At 41.3% G+C, this 23,448-nt stretch overlaps 1 protein-coding gene across 14 annotated transcripts in view; it reads left to right on the top strand.

The window, feature by feature from the left end:
- Positions 1–477: 477 nt before the first annotated feature.
- The window catches only part of SUN1 (Sad1 and UNC84 domain containing 1), a 51,686-nt gene continuing 28,715 nt past the window's right edge, over positions 478–23,448 (top strand). For 4 of the 14 annotated variants that reach the window (XM_080980994.1, XM_080981003.1, XM_080981004.1 and 1 more), the window contains exons 1-3: positions 8,157–8,346; positions 16,747–16,843; positions 22,501–22,704. In XM_080980994.1, the coding sequence (XP_080837120.1) occupies positions 16,767–16,843; positions 22,501–22,704 (281 nt within the window). In that variant the 5' untranslated portion in view covers positions 8,157–8,346; positions 16,747–16,766. Of the gene's footprint in view, positions 683–2,298; positions 2,420–8,156; positions 8,380–16,746; positions 16,844–22,500; positions 22,734–23,448 lie in introns of those variants that run through there. The other 10 variants (XM_080980996.1, XM_080980997.1, XM_080980999.1 and 7 more) reach the window with 8 other exon arrangements.

Here is a 23,448-nt window from a genome sequence, read left to right on the forward strand (position 1 = left end):
TGCCCTGAGTCCGACTTCAGCTGGGAGGGCAGGATATAAATAAAAGTTGTTTATTATTATTATTCCTTTGTAAGGAAATATGAAATAACATAAAACCATTTTTTCAGGCAAAAAAAAAATCCATCCATGTTGGGGGGTGAGAAGAAATTTGGGTACCACCTGACCTTCCTACGCCTCTGCCGCGGGGCAATCCCTGCTTCGGAGCTGGAGGTGCGGTTTAGGCACACCTAGAAACGAAGGAAACGGGAAAAGGCACCAGCTGAGGAGAAATATCCGTTTTCCCACTGAGCATGTGCAGAGAGCGCTTCTCCTACCCTGACCAACCGCCTCCGTGTGGAAGAGGGGCGGTGGGCGTGCCTTCCCGCAGCCCAGCCCATTCCTGCGATTGCCGCCATTTTCGAAAATGAACCGTTGCCCGCGGCCGAAGGGGGCGGGGCGGGGCATGAGGAGCAGAGAGAGAGAGAGAAGTTCTGGAGGCCTCTCAGGGAAGCGGCGAGTCCGCCGACGCCTCCCGCCCCGCTCCCCTCAGTCAAGCGGGGCGGGGGGCGGAACGGACGCGTAGCGGCGCTGCTCCCGTAAAGCAGCGCGAGATCCTCGTCACCCTCCGCAGGTGCGCCGACGACGGCCGGCAGTCAGCCAGAAGCGGCGTCCTCCCAGGGCGCGTGCGCGTGCCTCTCGTCAGGTAACTAACGGCCGCGCTTGAGAGACAGAGCGCGCGCTGCGGCCGAGGCGCCTGGTGGACTCCGTTTCCATTGCTCTTGCTTCTTGCTTCTCTTTTCCTTCTCTTCCTCTCTTGCCCGGGAATACATGAAAGGGATAGAGCAGGCGGCGGTATTATGTTAACGCGGCCCTCTCGGTTTCTCAGCGGGATTCATTGCTTGCCGCAGCAGCCGCCGCCTTCATTCGGCTTCTTCACCGCAACCGCCACCGCAGCCTCCGTTTTTATACTGTGGAGGTTGAGGAGGGGAAATTCCCCCCCCCTTAGTTTAGCGCGAGGATTGTTCGTAGGCCCCCACCCAACACCCTCGCTTCTCCCCCCCCCCTCAATAATATGGGGGGGCTCTTCTCTTTGAACCCCCCCCCCGTCACACAAGCAAATCGAGAGAAAGGCGGGGAGGGAGAAATATCTGGTGGCTTCATTCTCCCTCCCCTCCTTCCTTTCCACTCCCCTTTTATATGAACAAATAGTTGCATGCTGCTATTCCAAAACGAATTGTTGCATTGCAGAGGGTTGGACTAGATGACCCTTGGAACCCCTTCTACTCAATGATTCATTTTTTTGGGGGGGGGGATCAGGTTTACAACAATTTAGACACCATACAGTTTACTGGTTGCTTTTTTAAAAACCAAAGTAGCTTACAACAAGCACGTCCATTGAAACAGGCATAAAATAAAGGGAACGAACAAGGATAAATCCGTTTTCAAAAGGCAGGTTTAAATCATTCCACCCACTGGAGGCTGCAGATAATTAAGAGCCAAAGGTCTTGTGAAACATATACATGCACATACAATAAAAGATGAGCTTGCCCAACCCATTGTGGTGGTGTAGTTAAGAGTGTTGGGCCGGCAGACAAGAGTTCAAATCTCCGCTCAGCCATGAAGCTCATTGGGTGACCTTGGGCAAATCACTGTCTCTTAGCCTGGCTTACCTCACAGGGCTGTTGTGAGAATAAAATGGAGGACGGAAACTATGTATGCCACCTTGAGCTCCTTTGGATGAAAAATGGAACATAAATCAAATGCATAAAAATGCATTAGCTTCCAGCTAGGGCAGGGGTGGGTAGCCTGTGATCCTCCACATTTTGCTAAAATACCTCTATCCCTAAGGTAGTTTAGCAAGTTAGGGTTTATAAGGGCTGATGGGAGTTGGTATTCAACAACAGTTTGAAGGACCACAGGTTCCCCCTCTAGGATTAAAATAAAAATAGAAAGTAGCCCCTGCTGCTCCATAAGAAGGCTCCAAAAGCTGCAGCCAGCTAATACTTTTAATGGGGCAAACCAAGATGTCGACAAAATGTTGCAATACCTACCTTGATAGTTTTGTTGTTGCTATCTTCTTATTACATTTATAGTCTGCCTTTCATTCAAGGTAGCATACCAAGACTGGGGAGACCTGGTGTTCAAGTCCCCACCCAGCTGTGAACTTCAGTATGTGTGTCCTTGAGCCAGTTCCTCCCTCTCAGCCTAACCTATCTTAAAGGGTGGCTGTGCAGATAAAATGGGAGGAGAGGACCATGTAAGCTGCCCTGCACCACTTGGAGGATAAACTATGAATGTAACCATTTTTTTGAAGTGAAATTTTCCCCCTCCTTCCTTTCCCCTCTCTTCACTCCGCCTACTTTTGCTTTCACATCCAGTCTGAAGAAAACTTATGGAGCATTTGAAAGTTTGTTCCTTGTTTTGGGAGGTTCTGATAAAGGTATGGCCTGCCTGAGTTTATGATTAAAACTTCTTAAATGTTTGTTTTCAGTCTGTCTAGTGGTCACCAATACTTTCAGACTCTGGCATTATATTATCTTTCTTTTTAAAATTATACATAGCTGAATTCTGTTTCCTGTGCCGTATTCTATTTCTTCCTGTTTTTAGATGGGTGTTGGAAATATTTTTATTCTGGCAGGCATTTTATATTTGGTTTCTACATTTTCATGCTACCTCTTTGAGTTTCATTGTGATTTTTTCCCCTTTTATGTAGCTTCCAATCTGTGCTTGGAACCCTCTGGGCTGGGACTTGTACTCATGTGTCATGTGACTATCAATCAGTGAATAACTAATAGTTTTCCTACTCACACTTACATACTGTGAGCTGCTGGGTATGGTGGAATATGAGCTCACATAAGTTAGTACTCAGTTCAAGGTGCCCTGCATGTCTAATAGAAAGGCTGCACAGCTCAGTGGTAGAGCACAAGTTTTGCATGCAAAAGGTTACAGGAAGGACTGTAGTTCAGTGGAATAATACCAGCTTTGCATGCAGAAGGTCCCAAGTTCAATCCCAGGCATCTCCATGTAGGACTGGAAAAAGACTTCTACCTGAAATCCTGGAGAATGGGTACTAACTAGTCTGAATGCTTAGCTAGATGAACCAATGATCCAACCTGGTATAAGGCAGCTTCCTATGACTGCCACTACAACTTTTAAGACCACCAGGGAGTGCTGTCAATATAGACACCAAATCAAAATCTGTAAGGATACACATTAAGGGTATTCTTGGCTACCCCTCAATGTCTAAGGGCCCAATTTTCTTAAAGAATGCCTCCTCCCATTCAAACCTGCGTGAATTTTAAGATCTATAGGAAAAGCTCTGCTGGTGGCTCCCAGGCCTAATGAGGTGTATGTGGTAGGGGCAGGGGCCCATGGGTGGGCTTTCTTTTCAGTGGCCTCTTGCCTTTGAAATGACTTCCCCTCTGAGGTATGTCTCACTACAACACTGATGTCATTTCATCAGCAGCTGATGACACCTCTTTGCCTAGCCTTTTGGGATTCAGGTGTATTAGCCATTTGAGTTTCTGTTGCTGCTGGTGGTTTTATTTGTAACTGAATTCTGTGTTTTGTTTTACATTGTTTTTGTTTTATTTTATTTTTTGTTTTTAACAGCATATAGTTCTGACATGGGATGTTTGGTAAATGTTGGATTATAAATATTTTAATACAGTAATGTAAATAAATAATCTTCAGTGAGTTTCTATGGAAAATAATGCTTTAGTGTATTTATTCTGAAAAAGTGTATTTATTCTGAAAAACCGTATGAGGATTTAATTTGGTTTTTAATAGCCAGTGATGGAGTCAAGCATATTATTATCCGCCTCAAGACTTTGGAATAGGAAGAACTGTGTCCAATAAATACATATGAAAGTTGCTTAAAATGGTGGGCGTTTGACCCAGTTCTGTTAAGTAGCACCCTGATTTTAGTAACTTGTGGTAAAATTGTTTCCTTGTGATTGTTGCTGAGGACAATGTACCAGTAAGTAAGAAGAAATTAAAGAGAATGATATAAAAGTTCAGAGTGAGAGGTGGTTTTGAACAGGCATGAAGTTTTGGTAGTCATATTTTGTAGTAAAAATAGTTGGATAGCACTTTGCAGACAGGTAGTTATGTTTTCTTTCTCCAGGAAATTATTAAGTGTATTATATTCAGATACACCCCCTCATATGGGAATGTGGCACAGTTAGTCCTATAAGGATAATCCAGGCTCACAAGGCTTTAATAGAGTTCTGATTAGAACAGTAGCAGCTGTGCCTTCTGTCTCTTTGGCAGATAAATGACCTGTCCACAAAAGAGCAACAAACGGCTCTCTGTGCTTTCACTATTTGTGGTACTTTGCTCCAGAGTGGTCTGGGGGTTTGTAACAGACAGCTGGGAAACAAAAAACGGCATGCTTTATTCAAATGAAAAGATGTCCTTCTGCTAGCATTGCAACTGGGTTGGCATCTTGCTGGGCGTTGGTGGTATATTTTAGTCAATAAAGAATTTGATGACAGGTTGCATAAATGCCAGGAAACATATGGTGATGTCTCCAATACTATTAGTTATTATTGCCATTGCTGCTGTTAACAGTAGTGGATTAATTCTGCAAGGAAGACTTGAATACAACATATTTTGGGGCTATGCCCCATTGAATGAATGAATGAAACTTTATTTGCGTCAGCCGTCGGCCATAGCAACAAAAATACATTGTGATATACACAGAACAAAAGAAAACGTCGATTATAGTAGACCATTGGTATTGGTCTACTATGATTTTTTGTAATGCCCATCTTTCACATTGTCTCTCTGGTTTTAGCATGCTTATGTGGTTCTGAAGTAGAGTTATGGATTTAGTGATATTGTGATCCAGGCTAAAATGGTAAAGATCTTGGCAGTACAGCATGGAACATGATGGTGCCAGCATGGCATTAAGAAATGGAAAATGAAATGTGCGCATCAAGTTTTGAATGTTGAAACAAGGAAAATTTACCTAGGCAGGCAGGTTTTGAGTGTGCAATTATGGTACTAAAGACTATAAATATTCCATTACTAAGTGAGGCTAGACTGATTTATTTACTGCAAACTTTCTCATATTTATATGTGTTTCTTAGTTATCTCTGAAGAAGATGAACATCAGCTCTCTTCTTAACTAGTCTAAGGGTTATCAGAACTTAAGCAAAAAAATTGTAAGCCCTTACACACAGGCAACTTAAATATAGATGGTCAAGTGTGATAATTGCACAAGTCTGCTTCCTTGTGTGCTCCTGTGGTGTACACGTGCAGAGAAACTGCAGCCAAACATAGATTTCCATCATGGTGTACATATAGAAAAATGTGTGTTTATTTAAAAGTGTGACTGTTTATATTGTGGTAACATGCTAATTCCCATCAGAACAAATCTATGTGTTTCACTCTGAGAAACTGTGATTGGTCATGGATTCTAGGGCTTGTATGCAGCATGTTCATCCAGCAAAATGTATTTGTGTGCAATTATATGGTATGTAGATTGTATATTAAGGCATTTGGAAACAAGTGCTTTGCACTTAAGAATTACATACTGTTGGAAGTATCCTTGCTATAAAATGGAATCCTAGCACGTTCCACTAATGAATAACTCTGTGGGGGGTTTTTTGGGAGGGGGCTGTACATGTGAGAGAGCTGCTAATTCTTATTACAGTGTAAGCTAATTTGAAAATTGAAGGTGCAAGATGTATTTTTCAACTCCAATTTCAGTAGTCCATATACAGTGGTACCTTGGGTTACATACGCTTCAGATTACAGATGCTTCAGGTTACAGACTCTGCTAACCCAGAAATAATGCCTCGGGTTAAGAACTTTGCTTAACAGAAATTTCGCGGCAGCGGGAAGCCCCATTAGCTAAAGTGGTACCTCGGGTTAAGAACAGTTTCAGGTTAGGCATGATTGTGTACTCTAACCAGTGCTCAACTGCCTTTGTAACAAAGACCTGGGTTCTAGTTGTTGTCCAGCCTGTTTTATCATCCATAATTACTTGAAGTACCAAGTTGCTGAACAGACTACATAGCACTGGAGAGAAAACTAGATTGCTAAACTTTCAATTGTCCATCTTATCTTGCCATTCTATAGCAAGACTAGGACCTTTCATATGAATGCCTGCCCCATCCACTGGGAAATTCCCAAGAACTTTAAGCAATTCATCATATTCCATTGGTCTCTGGGCTGGGATCAGGGAGCAGACCATCTAAATGGGTCCTCCACCCTGTAGGGGGATGTAGGCACTAGAATTCCAAACTATACCTGGAAATGTTCTAACCATGGCAATGATGTTATAGAATCATAGAATTGTAGAGTTGAAAGGGACCCTGAGGGTCATCTAATCTAACCCACTGCTATGTACGAATCTCAACTGAAGCATCTATGACCAAAATTGAAGGTGGAAAGGGGAGAGAAAGAAAATGGTGGTTTTTACACTGTATAGCATGATTTTATTAAATTTACAAATGAAACATCACATGGATGAGAAATACAACATATATTGCTATATGATATAGATATGCAGGCACTACTCATAAACTCACTCCTATTATTCTGTTTTCCAAGTTGATTTATTGAAGAATTCATTGAACTGGTTTACTATATCACCTCATTATCATGTACTACAAAATAATAGATTTAGTAGTTTACATGAAAGATATTTTGCTTGGTGCTGCCAATCTTTCCCAGAAATCTGCAGCTGTAGGGGAGTATTAGATGTCTACTTCCAATACATATGTGTTAATGGTGATTTGGTGAGGTGAGCCCAACAAACTTGGGTGGCACCCTCTCTGAAATGACTGTGTGGCTAGAGCACACCACAAAGTACATGGGTCTTTTGGTGGGCTAGTTGAAGCTAAACAGATTCCTTGAAGCTAGAAAGCTTTAAAACAACTGCTCCTGGCATTTTTGATATGTGTAATGCTGAGGAGGCATGTGCTATAATCAGGGGAGGGCCAAGCCTCTCTTTGGCCCCTCCTCGGGTGCGTATTGGCTTCACCATCCTGCCAGTTTAATGCACCAAACCTTGTGCCCTATTTGAGTATTGATTAGTCCTTGGGGGTTCACTAGAGTGCATCCTGCATATTCAAAGAATGTCATGGTCTCATGCAGCCCCAGACAACTGCTTCTGTATGTCAGGGTTAAGAATGAGCATGAATGAGCCATTGGATGAGCTGCCAGTTTTGTTTTATCTGCTGAAGTGAGGGAGGGAGGCTTACAGAGAGGCTTCCTTTGACAAGGTTATGGGAACCTTCAGGGAGGGAAGGAAGAGCAAGGGATCACTATAGCAATGGGGGGGGTGGAGTACTGCCACCCTTTTGATTAGGTATGGCATGCATGTGGGTGAGCAACAGGTGGCAGCAATGAGAGGCAGAGAGGGGAGTGGGGAGCTGCATACCTAAGCACTGTGAAAGCTGATGATCTCTAAGATGGAGATGGAGGCTCTGGACAGTGCTAGGTGGGATGAATAAACTCGTGTTGCCAGATTTCAAAAGCTCTAGCCTTGCATGATGTGGGACATTTTAATATTTCCTCTAAGGCCAGCTCTTGTTGAGGTAGGAAAAGGTTTTTAAGTTAAGTTGTTCCAAAGAATAAGGAAAATGCTCCCGACATTCAAATTTTGCTTTGCATATGATGAAAGTGCTAGAGCTGTGCAGATAATTTACATAGGTAAAGGTCCCCCCCCCCATAAAAACGTTGTTTAGCATTTGAATAACTGCACTTGCCTCCTTGCTATGAAAGTATCAATTTTGCTAGCACAGGTTTAATGGAGTTCTTGCTCATAGGTCTCCAGAGCTTATTTTTAAAAAGCAGGGAAGAGCCTGATCCCGCCCCCTCCCTGCCTTCCTTTTGCTAAATAGAAGCATGTTGTGGAAACAGAACATTGCAGGTTGCCTAGGAAAACAACAAAAGCATGTTGGGGGGATCTTCTGTGCAGTATTGTAGCTTCTCCTTGCTAAAGAGCTAATTAAAGGTGAGAATGAAAGTGCCATGGAAACCTGTAACTATAAATAAAACACTGGGAAAAGGTTTTCAGTATGTACATCCTTGAAGGAAATTAAGTGGTTAAATATTGTGGGCTGGCTGAAGTAGCTTTGTCCAATAAATTCAAAGTCTGCCTCTGAGTGACAATGGAAGCTTTAAGAGGCTGGATTAGATTCGTCTGATCCTTCAGGCTTTGTTGACGCTGGGAAGCCATTTTGGGATTCTGCAGTGTGGAACAGAAAGAATGTGCTGTCAACTCTCAAACTTGTTTTGAGTTATTGGGCAGGAGATCGCCCCGTCCTGGAACACAATGCTGAATTAAAGTATTCTTCCTTCCTTCTCTGTGGGATGAATGATGCTGCATTTTGAAAAGATCCAGGTTTGAAGGTGTACCTCTGCTGCTGTTTTCTGATCAGTTGTGTAGGTCTGATAGATCTGGAGCGTAACTTGGCAACTTGAGTTTGTTTTTAGCTGTGCCAAAGCATCGAGTTGCTTGCTTGTTCTGCTTTAGTGAGCCTTATTTTGCAATTTGTTTCTTAGTAATTTGGGATCTGACTGAGTTATTGTACAGAACAAGTTGAGTTGGATTTTTCGATCATTGCTGGTTTTCAGGGTTACTAGCTTGTAAAGTGAAAACACTCATGTTATCTGAAGCATGTAGAAAATGCTCAGTATTTTTATAAATTCCATGTTCTGTTAACTGCAATTTAGCTATGTATGTTCCTCTTAAGTTCAGAATAATTCTTTTAAAAAATATTTAGTGTGTTGTAATATGTGCTCTCCTTTGACAGCCACAGTCTAAGTAATAATACAGTCAAAGCTTGCACCAAGTGCAATATATAGATGATCAGATTTGTATGTCAGAATACCCGTGGTTTTTTTTAACATGTGATTGATACATCTTTCTGAAACACTGTCTTTTGTCCTAAATCGTGTACTGTATTTACTTTTGCTTGAAGCTCTTTGCTTTTCAGCCTGTTCTTTTTAAATTTTAATGTGGGGAGGTACGTGAAAGAGGCTGCAAAATGTTAGATATTCCCTGTAAGTTAATTCAGATTTTGGGGAATGAGTTTTCAGTGACTAAAATGAAATACTATAGTTAGATTAGCTTGTAAACTGCTGAAGCAGCAGCAACAAAGTTCTTAAAATCTGAAGGTGCAAGCTATTTGTTATTGGCTGCATTAACCATAATTTAATTTAATGTACTGCACTAAAAAGAGAGTTCATAGCTCAGTTTGTTTTGAGGAGGCATTTGGGATATACATAGTTAGCATATTATAGCTCATAAGTAACCATATTGTTTTTAAAATGCTTAAGAATAGCAGGTCTTGATTTTTAAACCAGCACTATGGATGTTTTGTTTATTGTTTGATCAGTAATACTATCCTTTTAATTCTAAAATGAAGGCCCATTTTATAGACAGTTATTGCCTGATGTATTATTGCTGCTAGTGTATTCTTATAAGAGATATGTTCCAGTAGTTCTAAAAGATGCCTGTTTTCTGTGAACATCTAATATCCTACTCCTTCAATCCCTTTTCCTTATCAAAAGTGAAACTAGAGTGGAATGTATTCATATTCTTTATCACAACCTGTGAATTGAGCAGCAAAAGGAAACTGATGTCCATGGTTCTGAATTTGTTAAAAAGAATAATAGCAGCTTTGAAATGTAGCACGTGAGTTGCATCAACAACTTATTTAAACAGAACATCAGGTACCACTTTTTGTACTTCTGATTACTGCCATCCCAACATCCAGACCTGTTAAGAAAAATAAGTGGAGATCCCTGCTGCCCCACCCCCAAAAGTCTTATTTTTGAATCTTATTCAAAAACAAAAGTAAAAGTTTGAAGCCTTTTGCAATTTGCATAGTTTTCTCCTGAGCCATGGACTTCTGTTGATAAGATTGTTGAGTATAGAGAGACACATTGGAATCATCATGAGGAGCAGAACACACACACACCCATTTTTAAAATGTGGCTATTTTTACTTGAGTGATGAAGCTATTGCACTATAGCCGTGTTCTCACCCATTTCATCCTCACAACAACCCTGTGAGGTAGGTTAAGCTAAGAGATAGTGACTGGCTCAAGGTCACCACCCAGTGAGCTTCATGGGTGAGTGGGGATTCGAACCATGGTCTCCCAGGTCAGAGGCCAACACTCTAACCATTATGCCACACTGGCTTTCATTGTTTTGTCTCCTCTCTATGCATTGAGTAAATGTGGTACTGGATGTACGAACAGGACTACTGTCTCCTATGCAATAATGTAGGAGTTGGCCACAATTTTTTTAAATGTTTCTTGGATCATTTGAATTTATAATATTTTTCTCTGTGCACTCTGTGGCCAGATAATTATTGGTCACAGGACAGCAGAGCAGGTTGGGCTGGCTTAAGCCCTTCTCTGGTCCAAGGCAGGGACAGCAATTTTGCTATCCCTTCTGTGCAGGAGGTTCCTGTGCTTATTCAGTTTTTCTACAGAGCTGCGGGTTTGGAGGCCTTCTTGCTCATTTCTTCAGACATTTCAGCCTATCTTTCCTCTGACAGAAAGGGAAGGAAGAGTGCAGCACCTCACACATCACTCTTAAGACTTCTATAACTTCATAGCCTCGTACCCCACACCTGTTTGACCACAGGCTCAGGAAAGGGAGGACAAGATGCTGTGGCTTCCAAACCTATCACAAAACGTTTTATCCTCTTCCATAGAAGTGATGGATAGGTGCACTGTCCTCTCCGTGGATGGCTTCGTGGCTGCATTAATACCCATGCCAGCGATTCCCCAGAAAAAGGAGAATTCAAGATGAATCCTTGATAGGAAGAATGGTGCTGGCCTATGATAGATTTGATCCGGATACTTCTTTCATAGAATCATAGAATTGTAGAGTTGGAAGGGACCCCAAGGGTCATCTAGTCCAACCCCTGCAATACAAGAATCTCAACTAAAGCAACCAGGACAGATGGCCATCCAACCTCTGCTTTAAAACTTCCAAGGAAGGAGAGTCCACAACCTCCTGAGGGAGACCATTCCACTTCCATCAAAGCCACCACTGCCAATTATTTTGGTGTGAGCTCCCATTCTTGTACCCAGGCTCTACACTTAGAAGTTATTTTGAGTGGATCAGCTATTTTGGGCTGGGCAGCTGAAATTTATGTTGGACTCATCTATGAATTTCTTTTGGTTTCAGCAAGGATTGTATCATCTAGAACTCATTAAATAACTTTTAATCTGGGCTTCTTAATTGTCAATATATTCTTCATGTCCAAAGGAACCCCAAAATGGCACATTTCTTCTCCAAATTCCAATAATAGGGATATTAAGTGATAGATTCACTTTTCCTACTAGGCCTCCTATATACCTTTCTGTCTCTCTACTTTTAGGGAAAGTACTTTTAGGGACACAGTCCTTCTACATGGAAATCTGAAATATTCTGCGTGGCTGACCAAGATTCCCAGACTTAATGGAATATGAGATTCTGGGCCCTTGACCCTTCCTCATCTCACTGAGTCTTCTCTCTCAGAGCCCAATCTACCATCCCTTTGAGATCAGTCTTGCTTTTATGCTTCAAAACTGAAAAGCAATGCTGTCAAGACTGGGATTGTGAGGAAAACAATTAACACCATTCTGACCTCCTGCAGATTGTCTGCTTCTCAGACTTATGAAATAACATGGAAAGCCATCCACAGATCCCAAGAGAGAAACACTCCATTCCATTTCTGCCTCTGGTCAGGACATCTTAGCCTTCTCCAACAGGCTGACCAAGAGCTCAGCAATCATTACTCTTAAGAGACAGATGGCAATGCTTGATAACATTCTTGGGTAGCTTCTTAACAATATGTATATACTATTAAAATTTAAAATTTAAATAATAAAAACAGTTTAAAAATAATTATAATTAACAGTATAAGAGATTAAAACAGTCAACATCTACATTTCATTCTTATCCCATCATCTCACTTAAAAAAATAAAATTAAGGAGTAAGTTCATTATCTACTCTTGCTCTGTTCACAGGTGCCACATTTGCAACCATTCCTTAGTCCTGAAAGCTCTTACTGGCCCTCCTTCTGAACCTATTTGAGTGCTTACCTGGAAGACTGGGTTTTGAGTTATGCTTATTTCCCCCATGAATTGGGGGCAAGAGCACAAGAGCATTGTTGGTCATAGAAAATGAGTGTATTTATTTTCAAGAAGACAGGGTTGTGCTCCACACCAACTCATCCTTCATAGCTAACATTTATTTGACTTTCCATATGAATTTGTTGGGCTTTCCATGTAAAAAAAAAACCCCGAACAGTTGTCCCACTAAATTTTGCCCCAATCTACTTCTCCCAAAGAGATACTTTGGCAATAGCCAGGTTCTTTGTGTTTACATATTTGTAGATCTTCAAATGTCCTTTCTCTTGTTTATGAGGCTGAGGGTCATTCTGCTCCTCCAAGGAACAGTGCCTACTTTTTCTAGAAACCTGACCTTTCCGCAGAAGTATTAATGCTACTGTAGATTGCATTTTCAGGGTATGCACTTGCATTTTTTGCAACAGAAGGCTGAAGACAATACTAGCTATAAGTGGGAGTTTCCAATAACCTTGCCGTTAGTTCTCGCTTTGATTGTAGCTATACAGAATAGTCTGAAGAAGGAGCAAAATATATTTAGTTTTAGTTCTTGGAAAGTTGCCAGATGCCTTGTGTGGGAAAGGAATCTTAATGATTAAACAGCTCATCTCCAACTTGAGTAAAGGGGGATGTATGCAAATAATAGCTATGTGTCCAGTTCCTGTAGAACACAAGTCACAGCTCACTACGTAGCTTGTGTTTGTGCCTGTTAAAGATCTTTCCCTGGCAATCTAAGGTTTCATATGTGGGGTTTCAGGAGGGTGACGACAGCTGTTCAGCAGCCAGGTCAAAATTAGATTTGTTGATGCAATGCTGCTTGGTAAGTAACAGTGTCTCTTAGTCTGTGTTTGGGCCCAGAGGGAACTGTAGACAGCCAGGTTTCTCAATTGTTTCCAGTATCTCTAGCTGTTGGGTACACTGCTTTGCAGTTTTATACGAGTAATTACACTGGTCCAGTTCAGACAGTTGCCAAGCCAGTCAGGCAATTGGGAGCATCCCATTCTCTTACACACCCCTCCCTTATTATTCCCTCTTTTCCCTGAAACTGTTGTTTCACATTGCATCTGAACCAGCATTGCAATAGGTACCTCTAACCTTAGACTCCCCTCAAACCTATGGCTGAGACCAGAATTATAACCTGATTTCAACTTCTGGTTAACTGTGCCAATTTGGTGATTATTAGACATTGTTTATTTATTTATGAATAGTTTCCTATGAGCCATCTCAAAACAATTTCACATTACAGAAAAAACATATATAAAAACAATTGGATGTATATATAGAGCACACATAGTTTTAGAAATTGCATGTATAAATGCAGTACACTTATGGACTGGGATAAAACTCTTTTCTGAGACTCTGTACACATTCCCATTTACTCCGGCTCCAGTGCCTTCCCGCTGCTGATATTTGAAACTGTGTACATACGATGTTAGCTGCAATCCATATGCATCCTGTAGTTTCCTGTGAGATACTGCTGTTTGATGCATTATCTCTCAAACCAGCTTCCATCTGATTTGTAAATGTAAGCTGCAGTTAAGCAGAGATGTATAGATCTGAGATCTCTGTTGTGCATGTGCAGATGACAACTTCATTGAATAGGAGTTTTGTGGGGTTGTGGGTGCGAGTAAATAAACCAGATAATGCGCTTAGGGCGAAGACATCACTGTGCCAAATTGCACAAATGTTAAAATTAGCTGCAAGGTCATTAACTTTCCGTACTTTGTCATAGACCTTTTATAAATGAGTTCCCCAACCTACGTACTCTGTGTTCTCTGTTGGTCAGGTGTTTGGGGCGTTTCTGAGCATCAACATCCTCTTCTGGGTTTTGAAGCAAATTACAGCTAATTAATTTTTGTCGTCAAGGCATTGCAATCCGGACACATTCACGTGCGCTGCATGTGTTCTGAATGTACTTGTCTGGCAGAACCGCCTTACCATTCCAGCTCCACACTACTGAGCTGTGGTTGTGTGAATGCTAATTCTGGACTGAGGCCTTTTACCTTACAGTATGTGTTTGGCCATAGCCTGTCCTGTCACTGTCGGAACAGCAAGCACAGAGCACTTCATTTAATCTATGAGGTGCTCATTTCACAAATGGAGTGAACATTTCCTAACAAACCCCTTTGTCTTCAAGGCCAAATTATAGCTATTATTATTATTATTATTATTATTACCCCACCCATCTGGCTGGATTTCCCCAGCCACTCTATGTGAAATAATATTCTTTTTTAAAAATATTGGCAACTCCCTCTTTGCATGGGGGTTGTGTTTTGGGTCATTGCAATTGTGTGAAATCAGAAAGCCCATTGAAAAAGCCTGCAAACACCCTGCCCCACCCCCCAATTTAGTGATGTTTCAGTGACATCCTTATGACGTTTTCACATTGCTTCCAGATTTGGCACTGTACACGTATGTGTGACCATGCACATAACGGTAGTTGCCTGTTTTAGCACATTGGTACAGGACAGATCAAAACTGTTCTGAGAACCTGGCCCTGCATGAGTAACTTGCCTTACTACTATATTAAAAGCAAGCACTGGATTTCATCTACCGGTAGTTTAATAACCAGAATCTTGTGTCAACTAGTGTCCTCCTTTTGTCCAAAGCAGCATTTTGTCATTCTTAAGTCTTAGTCACTATGAGTTTTAGCCAAATACTTCATACTCAATGTTGACCTTTTTAAGTGAATGGGACTATATTAGTCATGCTCATGCATTTCTAAGGGTTTGTTCTTGGTAGGACTAGCATTGGATACAACCCTTTGAGGGCAGCACATCACTTCTTCTTAAGGCTCACCATGAGAGAGGTGGGTTGGCTTTGGTTCTTGCATGTTCGTCCTCTCCCTCCTCCTAGTCCTGTACTGATGATGATTGCTGACATTTAGCATGATGTCAGCAGTCAGAATAGAATCCCTGGTTTGTGTCTAGCATGCACATAAGAGCACAGATGAACAGTGTTTGTGCGCCTGATGTGATCTTAAAACAGGGTGAATTAGTTTATATCAGCCTTGAAGGCACCCTTTTGCCCAGTAAGTCTAAAAATACCAGCCTTTACAGCTAATATTGCTCAATGTTTTGTGTTGTGTTCTTATGAAAGAACATTTCTTCATGCTTCTGTTACTTGATCTGCTACGTAAATCTAGGCATTTTGCAACCTTAAATTGTGGTTTTGTTTAAAATTTTAGCGTTTCCTTCAGTTTCAGTCTAGTAGCCCTTAAGCTAATCTCCATTCAGTTTTTCTACTTATTGTAAAAGACTGAAAACTCAAAAATCCTGCTTTCTGGCTGCAGCAGAATTAGAGAAGGGAAGCAGGGCTGTTCCATCAGCTCTGCTGAGAGACCGGTTGCTTTTGGCTCTTCGTCATCATCACCTGTCACTTAGCAAGGGTTGTTATAATAATTTTAATAATAATTTATTATTTATAACCTGCCCATCTGGCTGGGTTTCCCCATTTCATCATTCCATCATTCCTCATTCCATTATTCCATCAGGCCACCTGAACTGTTTCCACCCCAGCTGGTCTCTATAAGAATTGTAACTTTAAGAAATTGTCCTTGAGTTAGCTTTCCCCCTCCTCCCTACCCATTTCTTTTTCCTTTAGTCTTTTACACTATAAGCCTGAAGGCAAGGCTAGAGTTTTTCTTTCTTTTTTTTTAGTTGATCTGGAAACTACTCTGAAACATTTTCTGCTGAAGCGTGGAATAAGAATGCTTTGAATAAGACTGGAATCCAAAGAGCTACTGCAGGCCCATCCAAGCCTTCAGTGTGCTGTGTGGGATTTTTTTTTTTTGCGCTCCAAACCATACAAAAATACTTTATAAATGCTTAGTTTTAAAAGTAGCTTGCATTCAGGACTGCTTCTTGAAAAACACATACCCAAAGGCCCTTTGGATGAGCAAAACTAGCTGTGTGGCTCTTTAGATCACAGTCTAAACATTTCAAAGTGACTCCCTTAAAATGCCTGAGCTAAAACAAGTTCCAGGAATACAGATCTGGCACTAGATTTGTGATTGCATTTTGGATCAGCCTTTAGGGTGTGTACATAAGCGCCTTTGCTCTCTTCGAGGTGATTAGTTGAATCAATCCCAGCTAAACAGGGCTGTCTCTTTCAAAGCACAAGCCGAGCCAGACTCCCTCTTTCCATTCCAGTGGCACAAATGAAATGTTAAAAGAAAAATGTGTTGTTACATGAAACACATCACTTTTTGTTTACTTAACTGTTTTGATTGGTGCAGTTCTCAATACCTAGAAAACATTTAGTTTAGTATCAATGGAAAAAAATACTATTGTGGGTGCTGTAAACTCTTGGCTTTTTTCAACAAAGTGCAGTTTAATAGTATCTGTCAAGTGTACTATAAGCAGCACTGTAGGTATGGACAGGGTTTAGCTTTTTATTACACCATTTAAGAGAACCTTGTAAACAGAACAGAGCATGCCTAAGACTTTTGAAAAAGCTGTCCAGAAGAGGAAGTGCTTAGGGTTCATGTGACTTTTGATAAGGGATATCTAACATTAGCAGCCACATTAAAAACGCACACTACTTCTGATACCAGTGGCATTTCCCCTCCTCTTCCAAAGCATTATTTGCAGTATTCTAAAGTACTGGCTGAACCAAGCAAGAGCTCTTTTTTCTGTCTTTTAAACTGTTATATAGCACTGTGTTTTCAACTTTTTGCAGTATGATTTGAAACAGTGACCATGGATTTTTCACGTCTTCACACGTATACCCCTCCCCAATGCGTGCCAGAGAACACTGGCTATACTTATGCACTCAGGTGAGAATCTTTTTCCTTATGGAGAAGCTGCCTTCTATAGGGCCTGGTTTCTTTGTATGTTGTGGTTTTGTGGCAAGATTTAAATCAAGGAAAGAAACCTGGCATTTTATTATAAATCTATCTGATTTTCCTGTTTATAGATACATGTAGCAGTTTGGTTTTAGGTTTTTACAGTGGATTCTAATCCAGCACCACTGGTGACTAAGACAGTGACTCAGGATTTGGCAGTAGCTGTAAATAAAGTATTTGGGAACCACACCCAAATACCATTGTTTTAGCTTGCAAATGCAGGGTGGGGGGTATTACATGGCAGGGTGTGTGTGTAGATAACTTAATATAGTTCCATACTGCAATGAGGAATCCTTGTCAGTTTTGCAGAGTAAGTACAAAGGTATAAATTTACTATTACTCGTAATTGTGCTTTTATTGCTAAGTTTTGCAATAAACTTTTAATGTTACATGATCCTGCAGTATTAATATGGGCAGGGGTAACTGTTAGGAAGATAGTATTGTCAGAGATTTGTCAGGTTGCCTAGACCTAGATGAAAAAGGGAAATAGTAGATCAAGTTTGAGTATTACTGAATAATGGTTATGCCCCGAGTAAGTCACCATGAAAAATATGTGGAGCTTATAAACTGGTGTATCCTGTAGCTCTTTTTCTCATACTAGCCTTGTAAATAGCTACTTGTTTGGTTGCTGGTGGTCAGTTACCTCCAGGCTACCAGGTAAGAAGTTTGCTTTACCTGGAAAGGGGTTGTATCCTTCCCCTTTTCCAACCTCCACTGTGCCACCAACATAGCATGTGTGAGAAGTAGATGGGGCTGGCTACTTTTGTGGATTTATTTCCATCTCTGAAATTTACAACTGACAATTGTTTTTCTTGCACTGTTAATGTTTGAGCAATTTTCTTGTTTGTTGGACACCATTTATGCTGTTACTAGCTAGAGTAATAAGACCTGAAAAACAATCTGCATTTGGGAGCAGCCCTCACAAATATGCCATTAAACAAATAGGTGTTTGCCAAGTGAAAACAAATTGGGGCTAGTGGCAGCTGTCTGTAGCGCCTGGTACTTCATTTGAATAGTGTGCCTGTAGTCCATCACTTGCAGAAGTAGAATAAAAACAGCCGTATAATAACAAGTGTCAATAGTAGCTTGTGAGGAGTGTTTAAATAGACTATTGCCATCACTCCCTTAAAAGGCAAAATTGTGAGCTGCCAGGTACTAAATGAAGTTACAGCAGGAACAAGCAGTCTTTCTCAGCCCAAGAGCCACATTCCATTTTGGGCAACCTTCTGAGGGCCACATGCCTGCGATGGGTGAGGCCAGAGGCAAAAGTGGGAGGAAGAATGAATATAAATGTTATTGGTTCAAGAAAAATAGATACAAAAGGAAGAGAATTCCGGAATGCCAAGATTCAAATTTGGGGCAAGTACTCTTTGGTGAGAGAAAACCAGCGTATATAAATTCATAAAATATGAGGCAAATAAAGTGTAAAAATGTAGGATGTAAAACCTTTAAAATATGTTATTCTGGGTGAGTTCCAAAACTGTCCCATTTAAAAGTTCCTTCTGAAGTTTCCCAGCATAGAACACACATTCGGTAACTTAAATTGGTATACTTACAAACTCACCAAAGGTATCAGGAACCTGCCCTGAGATTTATGGGTAATAATAAATAATGTGTTCTTCCATATGTCAGTTAGAAAAGTTGCAGAGGCAGTAAAAAGTAGCATAGTTACAAAGCGGTAAAACATTACTAAACTATTTGTATAGGAACACGAGAGGTTGGTGAGAGCAGTGCAGCCGAGCTGGAGGAACCAGCTCAGACCTCCTCACATGCTGAGTTCTCAAGTAGACTGGGAAGCAGGGAACAAAGAGTTGTTTACCTGTTTCTGCCCAGGGTAAGGGGAAGTGACATAGCTAAGCTTGGCAGGACAGCTTACTCTATGGTATTAAACCCTTCATGCATCAATTAGACTAAAGCATGCTGGTTATATGAAGCTGGTTATCCTGTAAATTTTACATGCATCCATCTCTGTCCTTTATTCAGACAAGCAAGAGGTATGATCAGAGTTCAAGGACCCATTCAAAGAACACTCAGGCTTGGAAGCAGGGCCTCTGAAGGGTACAACCTGGTCAGAGTTTCAAAGGCCAGCTAGAAACCTGGAGGCCTGCTTTCGGCCCCTGTGCTTGAACTTCCCCATCTGTCAGTTATCGTAGAACATGCTTTTAATGCATCTTAAGCAACCCTGGTCTAGCTTATCTGAGTCCCAATACGATTTGGGCTGCTGTGCATGGCCTAGTTCTCTCTCAGACAGAAAACCTGTGTCTGGGCTGTCCCACTTCAGACAGTGGGTGGGGGTAGGGACTCGACACACATGATTGAATGTGGCACTCCACACTCAATCCCTGCAGACCCCTGATTATTTCTAGACAAGCTGGAGATAATTCTCCTTTGTGGTGGTTAATCTTAAAATGATTAGCAAATAATTTAGGCTCTCCTCTGCCCATGTGCTGGAATGTTCCCTTCCATGCCAGTGGAAGGGAAGACTATATGCAGTTTTTTCCTGTGTGTGAAACTGCAGAATTAATGGAGAAATATGTTTATATATGCAATTAAAAGTCTAGAGTATAAATCTTGGATCCTGGGAAGCTGCTTTATACCAAGCTAGGTGAACCAATGGTCTGACTCAGTATTACACATTGATTGGCAGCAGCTCTCTAGGGTTTCAGACAAGGGTCTTTCTCAGCCCTACCTGGACATATTTATTAGGATTGAAACATTTTGTTTGCAAAGCACATGTTCTGCCGCTGAGCTACCCCATTCTTCCCCATAAATGATTGAACCCAATCTTCTGTTATGATTGCAGTCTCCTGGCATTCCTGCTTTTAAAACTGAAGCTGTGCATGTTTTTGTCTCTGGGTTTTATTGGTGTAACTCAGAAGATAAGCCATTTTTGGCCTGCAACAGTTTCAGTTTAATAACTTTTAGCAATGAGATTCTCAAGCCAGAATTCTGTTTTTTTCCTCCCTCTAACACTAACCACACAACGCTCAAGGCTGCTTTCTCTTCATCGTTAGTTCCACTTCACTGACATTTGGTTTAATGTGGCATTACATTTTCTTCTCCATGAAAAGGGAGTCTCTTCAGACCATTGTTTTGCTTTTAAAAATGTAATCCTAAATTAAGGTAAAGGTACCCCTGCCCGTACGGGCCAGTCTTGACAGACTCTAGGGTTGTGCGCCCATCTCACTCAAGAGGCCAGGGGCCAGCGCTGTCCGGAGACACTTCCGGGTCACGTGGCCAGCGTGACAAAGCCGCATCTGGCGAGCCAGCGCAGCACACGGAAACGCCGTTTACCTTCCCGCCAGTAAGCGGTCCCTATTTATCTACTTGCACCCGGGGGTGCTTTCAAACTGCTAGGTTGGCAGGCGCTGGGACCGAGCAACGGGAGCGCACCCCGCCGCGGGGATTTGAACCGCCGACCTTTCGATCGGCAAGCCCTAGGCACTGAGGCTTTTACCCACAGCGCCACCCGCGTCCCAATCCTAAATTAGTTTCTCCTAAAATAACTTATATTTTCATGGGTGCATTTAACAACTTTGTTTTTGCTACCACAGACTAACATGGCTCCCTGGATATAAGGACAGACCACTTGTTATTGCAGGCACTGTGCTGGCCCTTGAAAAATGTATCACCATTTTTAAATTATTATTATTTTTAGTTTACCACATTACTTGATTGTAATAGTAAAACCTCTAAGTTGTTTACAAAAAAGCATTAGAATTAACAAATGAAAACAGGTATTTAAAAACAATCATAATATAATAAACAAAAAGCAGTTGCTGAGTACTGCAAAGATGCCTGTCTGATATCAATAGGCGGTGCTGCCACACTAAAAAATCAGATTCTTACAAGTGTGGAACAAGTCCTGTATGGCACCTGTAACAGTGCCAGTTCTGTAGATTGGAGTGAATGGATACTTATGGGGTAAGGCAATCCACAATTAAACTGGTCCCAGGCTGTTATGGACTTGATATACTAACAGTAATACCTTGAACTCGGTCATTTGACAAATTGGGTTCCCATGCAGATATCTGAGCAGAGGCGTTATATGCTGACGAGGTCTCACTCCTGTCAGCAACTGTGCTGCAGCATTCTGCACTAATTGCAGTTTCCAGAGCAAGTACAGTAGAGTGCATTTCAGTCATGGGGAGAGTCACCATGTCTGTCACCCCCACTCTTTCCTAATGATGACTTCACTGTATCCTGCCACTTGATAGTAGTAGTAGTGGTGCTGGGCAGGGAAACACATGGGATGGTGTTTTACGTGCAAAAGTGAAGCTGTGTGCTGCAGGAAGAAAGTAGCATAGGGAAGACCAATAGGTGATCCTTTGTGGAGAGCACCTGCCTCGTCTACTCCAAAGTTTGTGTCACAGTTCTGCTTGTAAACTTAGTTTCTGGCCATGTTTGCCAAGCTGCTACGCCTTTTAGGCTTCAAGATAGGACATATTTGAAAGGAAGTGAAACTACCCAAACTGATCCCTCGGACAAATTGAAACTTTAACATATATATAGAAGGATCTGGTAACTTCTGTTTCAGTGTATCTGAAGAAGTGTGCATGCACACGAAAGCTTATACCAAGAACTAACTTAGTTGGTCTTTAAGGTGCTACAGGAAGGAATTTTTTTATTGAAACTTTAACAGTGATGATAAAAACACAAAACCTTTTTGGAACCAGAGGGCCACATTTTCTTCTTGGCAGCATTCCAGGGAGTGCATACCAGTGGTAGGCAGCGCCATAAACAAAAGTGGCAGAACAAGAGATGTGACCCTTTTCTTTGTGTAGGAGGTTACAGTCCACCCATGCAAAAACTAGAGGTTTATATAAACATACATACCTCTGTTCTCCCAAGCAAGCAAGAAGCATCATCACAGTTTCAAGGACACATTCCAGCAATGCAAAAGTACTCAATGAAGTTATGGTCTGTGGGAGAAGTTACACCCCTGGGGAGAGTGACAAGGGCCAAATAAAGAGGCCTGAGATTCTCTACCTTTACTCTAGGCTTCAAAACTAACTTTCCTGAAGCACTGGAATATTTATTCATTCATTTAAAATATTTAAAACCTTTTGAGGCTACTCTGAGAAATTAGTTAAAGTGATAAAAAGATACATGCCCACTCCATAGCAATAAGTAAATAACTGGACATTATTTTGTTTAATGTCCAATCCTGTAGAACAGCAGATGATTAAAATGATTATTTTATTGCAACAGCTCACATCCTGAATGTCTTCATAAGCAAGTGGGCCTCACGTTTCCCCCTTGAGATTAAGAAAGAGGTAGATTTCAAAGCCTTGAAAAGGATGGTGTTCCTTTCCGATGTTCTGATCTTTCTGCATGATGGGAAGTAGCATTGATCTTCAATAAAATGTTGGGTTTGCACAAGGAGAAACGGGGACTCTCTCAGATGAGCAAGGCCCAAAGAGATTCAAAGATTTAAGTGCCTTGATTTTTACTTGGAAGCATTAACAGCAATCCGTATGGATTGCTCAACAGCAGTTAATTATACTCCTGTCTCCTCCTCTCTGTTGAGAAGCTGCCTGCTGCCTTCAGCAGATATACCAAAATCTTTTTCTGTCTTTTCTTTATAGTTCAAGCTACTCATCAACTGCTCTAGATTTTGAGACTGAACACAAACTGGACCCTGTGTTTGACTCCCCAAGAATGTCAAGGCGCAGCTTACGTTTGTCTGCTGTAACATATAACACACCTGAGGATACACACAATGAAGGCATCTTTGGTGGTGGCAGCGGCTCCTATGGCGGGAAAAAGGCATTTGCAGACCAGTCAACTAAGTAAGCATTTCTTTTAATAGGTACTTCATGTAAGTTACCTTCTTACTGCTTCCATTCTATTAAATTTTAAGGGGTTCAACTGCAAGCTGTGATTTTTGTTTTGTATTTCTATATTGCATTGGGAATTATGATAGTTACTAGTTTTTCTTTAAAAGGTTTGGGTTTTCAGTGGGCAAAAAGAGGAGTACTGCTCCTCCCAAAGTTAGGCATCTTCTCCTGGAGAACTGAAGGTGATGCTTCAGTTTTGCAAATACCTCTGTTGTACTGTAGAATTTCTTTAAAAGAATATTTGTTAAAAAATGGTACTAGTTACTATTGTAGCCTCCAGTTGAGTTAGGTTTTCTTCCCTAACCTTTTAGCACATGCTTTTGTGACTCTTGAGTCCAAGAAAAGTAGCAGCAGCAATTGGAGAGTGTGGTTTGTACGAGATACTCAAAGTACTGGTTAGTTGAGGATGGAGCTTCTATACTTTTAATAGTTGCATAATCTTAAGAGTGGGGCATTCATGCTGTGAAGCATTAATGTAAGCTCAGTGTTCTGCGTCCCCAGCTAAAATAAAAGAGGCAAGTAGATCTTCAAGACAGCTATATATGTAGTCCACATGGCTACATTATTTTCAGACCTGTCAACCACAGGAGATGCTTCTCTGGTGACCAGTGACTGGTTACATTTCTGGACTGTTCAAATGGATTGATTAACTCTGTAACTGGAAATTCTAGTAATCATTTTGTCTTGTTTTGCATT

Source organism: Podarcis pityusensis, assembly GCF_964106645.2.
Source record: "Podarcis pityusensis genome assembly, chromosome: 14".
NCBI lineage: Eukaryota > Metazoa > Chordata > Lepidosauria > Squamata > Lacertidae > Podarcis > Podarcis pityusensis.